This window comes from Pinus tabuliformis, chromosome Q (genome assembly GCF_031772625.1).
Source record: "Pinus tabuliformis cultivar Carrire ecotype Pingquan chromosome Q, CPIR1, whole genome shotgun sequence".
Lineage (NCBI taxonomy): Eukaryota > Viridiplantae > Streptophyta > Pinopsida > Pinales > Pinaceae > Pinus > Pinus tabuliformis.
The window spans coordinates 1248490158-1248495912 of record NC_142296.1 but is presented as its reverse complement, the minus strand read 5'-3'; the positions used below and the strand labels follow the sequence as shown (position 1 = coordinate 1248495912).

The 5755-nt window shown below is 41.1% G+C and overlaps 2 protein-coding genes across 2 annotated transcripts; both read right to left on the bottom strand.

The window, feature by feature from the left end:
* Positions 1–281: 281 nt before the first annotated feature.
* Positions 282–953, bottom strand: LOC149224342 (uncharacterized). Its single transcript, XM_089388159.1, has one exon. It carries the CDS (start codon positions 951–953, stop codon positions 282–284), a length of 672 nt encoding a protein of 223 aa, XP_089244285.1.
* Positions 954–4818: 3865 nt separating this feature from the next.
* Positions 4819–5490, bottom strand: LOC149224341 (uncharacterized). Its single transcript, XM_089388158.1, has one exon. The coding sequence runs from the start codon at positions 5488–5490 to the stop codon at positions 4819–4821; it is 672 nt and encodes a 223-aa protein (XP_089244284.1).
* Positions 5491–5755: the final 265 nt, after the last annotated feature.

Sequence of the window (5755 nt, the reverse complement as noted above, 5' to 3'; positions counted from 1 at the left end):
CCCAGGATTTCTTCCAGGGGATTGATAGGAGCAGTTGAGGGCATCTGATTTGGATGAGTTTCTGTGCAGGGAGGGGTATGCAGAGGATCGAAGCTTGTATCGCTGTGGTCGGAGTTGGGCTGCGGATTTGACGCTGTTTCTCGGTTTGGGGGTGGTCCGAGCTTGGGATGGAGATGATTGAAGGGTTAGATGGTTGAGACTGCCTGGGTGGATCTTGAGTCAGGGGGGCGTGGGATTCCATAGGGTTTTCGAGTGGATCAAGGTTGCTTAGAACTTCAAAGCTATTTTGTCGGGTGGGGTTCGGGTTGGAGGGGTGTTTCAGAGGATTTTTCTCTTTCTGCTTTTTGCTTTTCCTGGAAACAGGGATGTAATCTGGCGACGGGTTGTCTGCCTTGTCTACTTGGGGTTGAGGTGGGGGTTGATTTAGGGGCACCATGACTAAGATGTCCATGCCATCGGGATTTCCTGCATCTAAAAGGGATGTTTTCATAGTCGATGGACTGCTTCCAGTGAATTCCTTTGTGGATCAGAGCAATATGACTTGGGAGAGGTCCTGACACATCCATATAAACACAGATTCTGGCATAGGCAGTGTATTTAACTTGAGATGTGAGATCTAAAGTTTTGATGAAAACGCCCAGCTTGTTCCCGATGGCTTCCAGGATTCGCTTATTCCAATAATCCACCGGCAAGGAGTAGAGTCTGAGCCAAACTGGAACTTTTGTGAAATCTTCTTGCTCTGGAACAAAGTTGGGCTTCCAGTACGTTATGTAGAGTCCTGCCGAGTTGTAGAAGTATGGGCCTCCTTCGAAAGTGCGGTCTCTGTCTTCCCTGTGGGTGAAGATGACCGTCAAAAAATTCCTTGCTCCTAACTGTAGTTCATAGTTCCCTTTGGGCTTCCATTTCTGGTTTATACACCAGAAGAGAGCTTTTTCATTGAGTCTCACTCCCATGAAGCAACATATTAGGGCATGTTTGCACATGTGATCTCTGTATTCTTCAATCCATGGGTCTTCGATGATTAATGAGGGTGTTTCCTTCGATATCGGTTTGCAAGGGGATGATCCTATTGCTCCGCTTTGGCTGGGGATGCTTCTCTCAGCCGCAGATCCATTGGCTTTCGAGGTATAGCTTGCTGCCAGAGCTTTGCCTCTGTCCTTGGATTGGGAGGATGATGAGGTGAAGGCGGTCTCAGGAGGGAGGCTGCCGAATACGAAGGGGCCAAAGGCTAGGGGGGTCGATCCCCCCCGAGGGTGTTCATGGAGCGTTGCGTCTAGGGTTTAGTTGCAGGAGTGAGCGTTGCAGACCGAGCTTCTCTCTTCACATCTAGAATCGGGGATAGTTGTACTTCTTCTAACTGTTCCCTTAGAATTCTCCCACTGGTTTGTTTCACCCAGCTCTAAGATAGTCCTGTGGATTCTCTTTTTCCCCATCTAATTCCTTCTACAAGGCAAATGGGTAACTGTTCTTCCATAACTGTTTCTTTTAAATAATGTAACAATTTCTATTTTTTTAAAGTATCATTACCAATAATTTAGGTAACCATAAAAAAATATGTTTCTTGGCCTTCCAACCTCAATTACTGAATATTTAACACCATACTGTAATAAAAATTTAAAGCAACAAAGGGTAAATATCCACTTAGCAACCTCAGTAATTTCATGCATTTTGGGGTTGTTACATCTACGCTCCTAAAATCTCTGGTCATCATATCAACAAAGAACGGAATTAGCTTACCTGTCCTGCAACTGGTTTATTTCCTGAGATCATCCCCTGCTGCTTTGTCAATATTCCTCGGGATAGTGAGGTTCCATACGTGTCTTAGCCCCCCCACTAGGCACCAGATCATCTACAATGCACAACTCTACTGTTTTGAGCTTGGAATTTCTGCGACGGTGGGCTCGAGGACTTTTCTCAACCTCCCTCACTAACGACCGAAGTACCTCATGATTTCTCCCTCCACTGAATAATTCGAAGGAAATCTGAAGCAAAAGGTCTTCAATATTGTTCCAGCATAAAAGATGATGAAAATTGATTCCAAAAAATGGGTATGAGGAGTATTTATATCGTAGAATTGCTAATCGATCAAGACGATTGAGCAGACACCACATACACGCATAAGGGCAAGATGAGATTAACGAGTAAGTAAGGATAAACACTATCCAAACCAAGGATAGCCATGATCATGAGGATAATCATTATCCACTGAAGTCTTTTGTGGAGTAGATGATTCTGCAATAAATTAATTGTTTATGAAATGCATATGTACATATGTACAACTCGATAAGTCGTGACACCTGCACACCTCCCACTCTGTGGGTAAGGTATGCAAAAAGATCGACCTGACGAATCAAAGAAGGACGCCAACCGTCCTTATTGGGATTTTCTCCATCCATTAAATTGAAAAGGTTTCGTTTTTCTTTAAATCAACTAAAAAAACACATGTTTTCCTACCCTTGCCATAACCGAGCATGCCTCCTTTTTCGTTCACCTCCACTTCACTAAAAGAGTAAACCATTCTTCAATTTGCTATCAGCACAGAGCTTTGCAGCCTGCCAAATCTTCGCATTTGAGAGCTTATAATCTGTCTCTCTAAGTGATGGTCTACGTGAAAATGAACCCAACTCTCCTCCATGTCTTTAACTATTGAATATTTCCACCCTTGGCCAAAAATAAGCTCTAACGGGGGGAGAGGATTTGGCTGGAAATTGGGACTTGGAGTTGGGGATGAATGATAGATTTCAAATCCCCCATAGGGGAATTTGGCTTGTCCAAACCATCCCTACTTCTTACTCTTATCACATTTTCAATGATTTGAACTAACACAGAAAACCATAAAAATTGTAGGAGAAACGAGGTTTCTATGCACCTTTCAGCGAAAATTACATGTATCCTTTATTCTATGATTACAATTGAAGGATTAATTCATTCAACAGAATAATGCAGTTGTAATATACCTTCTTCTATGTGGACCAAAAGCTGACCACTGCATGTATACATTGAAAAAATTATGTCATTTGACGGTAACCATATTAGGAATTGTTCAGTTACGAAAATGCGATGCATGGAATTAGGGAGGTTTTAGTTATGACAAAAAATCAATTGGATGTGTGAACTCCAATGTGAATTTTTCCAACCAGAAACTCTATTCAATTTTCCCCCATAACCAATGGAAAACATAGAACAAACTTGGTTTCAGATCACAGTTTACTCACTAGAATGCACGAACTATACATAATGTTTCCCTAAGCGCATGCCAATATTTTCAGGTTTGTATTGTCACTTCTCAAATTGAGGAACATGCAAAAGTTGCAACCCACACTTGTGCATCCAACGATCCTTAATTAGTCGAAATCCATGCAGGATCCACTGGAAATTCCTTGTTAAAATATAATTCATTATTTTTCATGTTGAAATATGTTTTGTGATTCATAAAACAAGAAAAAGATTCTTTTAAAATTTATCCACGCCTAAAGGGTACATTAATTAGCAAAGCACAAGTCAAAATTGTCCTCGAATCTCACCGGTTTGACCATTCCTTGGCCAATCATTTGGATTCTCTTAAGCACTTGTATGGCACATTACATGAACTAGAAAGAGATAAATGGAATGGAAAATAGCTAATCTCCAAGACAGATATTAAAGTCAGAACCTCAACCACAAGATTTTAAATCCTTGCACATGGTTTGATTTTGAAATACAACAACGAGTTACACGTCCAATCAAGCAACGAAATGAGGATGCACTATCCCTTCCAAACCAAACTCATCTCCATGAATTCTCATTAACAAATTTGTTGGAATGAATTTTTGTCTGCAAGGGATTGATTCTCTTACCAACACCTACAATTTTGGAATCCACAACTTTTGGCTGAAGTACACAGGCTTCAGTTCCACACATTAAGTATGACTCAATATGATATGAACACTGAATGAAATACACCTAGACAATTCATAATAGGAAATAACATTTTTATTCAACTATTTTGCACATACACACATTAATAATCTCGTTCCTCAATTGGCCTCATTGTACATTTTCTTTACTTAACAATGTTTCATCTTTTGACTGAAGATTTGAGGGCTCCATTTAATCCACTCCAAGTTATGATTAGCTTACATAAATTTTCTTTTGTTGGGTGTGAAGCCTAATTATGTTCTTTATTCAGATATATTTCTTGATTGGACCCCAGTTCGTAATGTGGCGGTAATGCCACCCATAAATGTGCGCTGCCAGGGGGGTCCACGGGGGTGCGAAATAGACATAAAATTGCATTGTAAAATGTTGTAATTTCATAGTTAATCTGGGTCATTCATTAGGCAAAAATCGGATGGTATAAATTATGTTTTATTTAGGGTTGTTTTACCCTAGAAGGAAACCCCTCGATATATATGAGGGAATTGTATTGTGTCTATGTAGATCTATATTCTGTGTGAGAAAAAGAGAGGAGATTTTGTGTGAGAGAAGAGGGAATTACAATGGATCTATTGTAGGTTGTATCTCTCCATTTTTCTGGATAATATAAAAGGAAGGACTAGTTGTTTCTCTATGGACGTAGGCCAAATTGGGTGAACCACGTATATCTGTGTCTCTCTTGTTTTATGTGTTTTTGTGTTTGTATTCCTACAATATTTTATGTGTTCCATTGCTCTGTAATATATAATTTTCTAACATTTTTGAAGCTATTTCTTTCAGTTTGGTTTTCGCTCTCAGGGTCATGGTTAAACCTTCAAATCAATTTTTTTTGTTTTTATATTTTTTTTTTTCCTTTCACATGCACACTATACTTCCTCGTCAATTTTTGTTAGAACTTCAAAGCTATTTTGTCGGGTGGGGTTTGGGTTGGAGGGGTGTTTCAGAGGATTTTTCTCTTTCTGCTTTTTGCTTTTCCTGGAAACAGGGATGTAATCTGGGGACGGGTTGTCCGCCTTGTCTGCTTGGGGTTGAGGTGGGGGTTGATTTAGGGGCACCATGACTAAGATGTCCATGCCGTCGGCATTTCCTGCATCTAAAAGGGATGTTTTCATAGTCGATGGACTGCTTCCAGTGAATTCCTTTCTGGATCAGAGCAATATGACCTGGGAGAGGTCCTGACACATCCATATAAACACAGATTTTGGCATAGGCAGTGTATTTAACTTGAGATGTGAGATCTAAAGTTTTTATGAAGACGCCCAGCTTGTTCCCGATGGCTTCCAGGATTCGCTTATTCCAATAATCCACCGGCAAGGAGTAGAGTCTGAGCCAGACTGGAACTTTTGTGAAATCTTCTTGCTCTGGAACAAAGTTGGGCTTCCAGTACGTTATGTAGAGTCCTGCCAAGTTGTAGAAGTATGGGCCTCCTTCGAAAGTGCGGTCTCTGTCTTCCCTGTGGGTGAAGATGACCGTGAAAAAATTCCTTGCTCCTAACTGTAGTTCATAGTTCCCTTTGGGCTTCCATTTCTGGTTTATACACCAGCAGAGAGCTTTTTCATTGAGTCTCACTCCCATTAAGCGACATAATAGGGCATGTTTGCACATGTGATCTCTGTATTCTTCAATCCATGGGTCTTCGATGATTAATGAGGGTGTTTCCTTCGATATCGGTTTGCAAGGGGATGATACTGTTGCTCCGCTTTGGCTGGGGATGCTTCTCTCAGTCGCAGATCCATTGGCTTTCGAGGTATAGCTTGCTGCCAGAGCTTTGCCTCTGTCCTTGGATTGGGAGGATGATGAGGTGAAGGCGGTCTCAGGAGGGAGGCTGCCGAATACGAAG

Bases quoted from the DNA above. Each gene is read 5' to 3' on its own strand.
- LOC149224342 (XM_089388159.1), bottom strand. From the start codon at position 953: ATGGGAGTGAGACTCAATGAAAAAGCTCTCTTCTGGTGTATAAACCAG.
- LOC149224341 (XM_089388158.1), bottom strand. From the start codon at position 5,490: ATGGGAGTGAGACTCAATGAAAAAGCTCTCTGCTGGTGTATAAACCAG.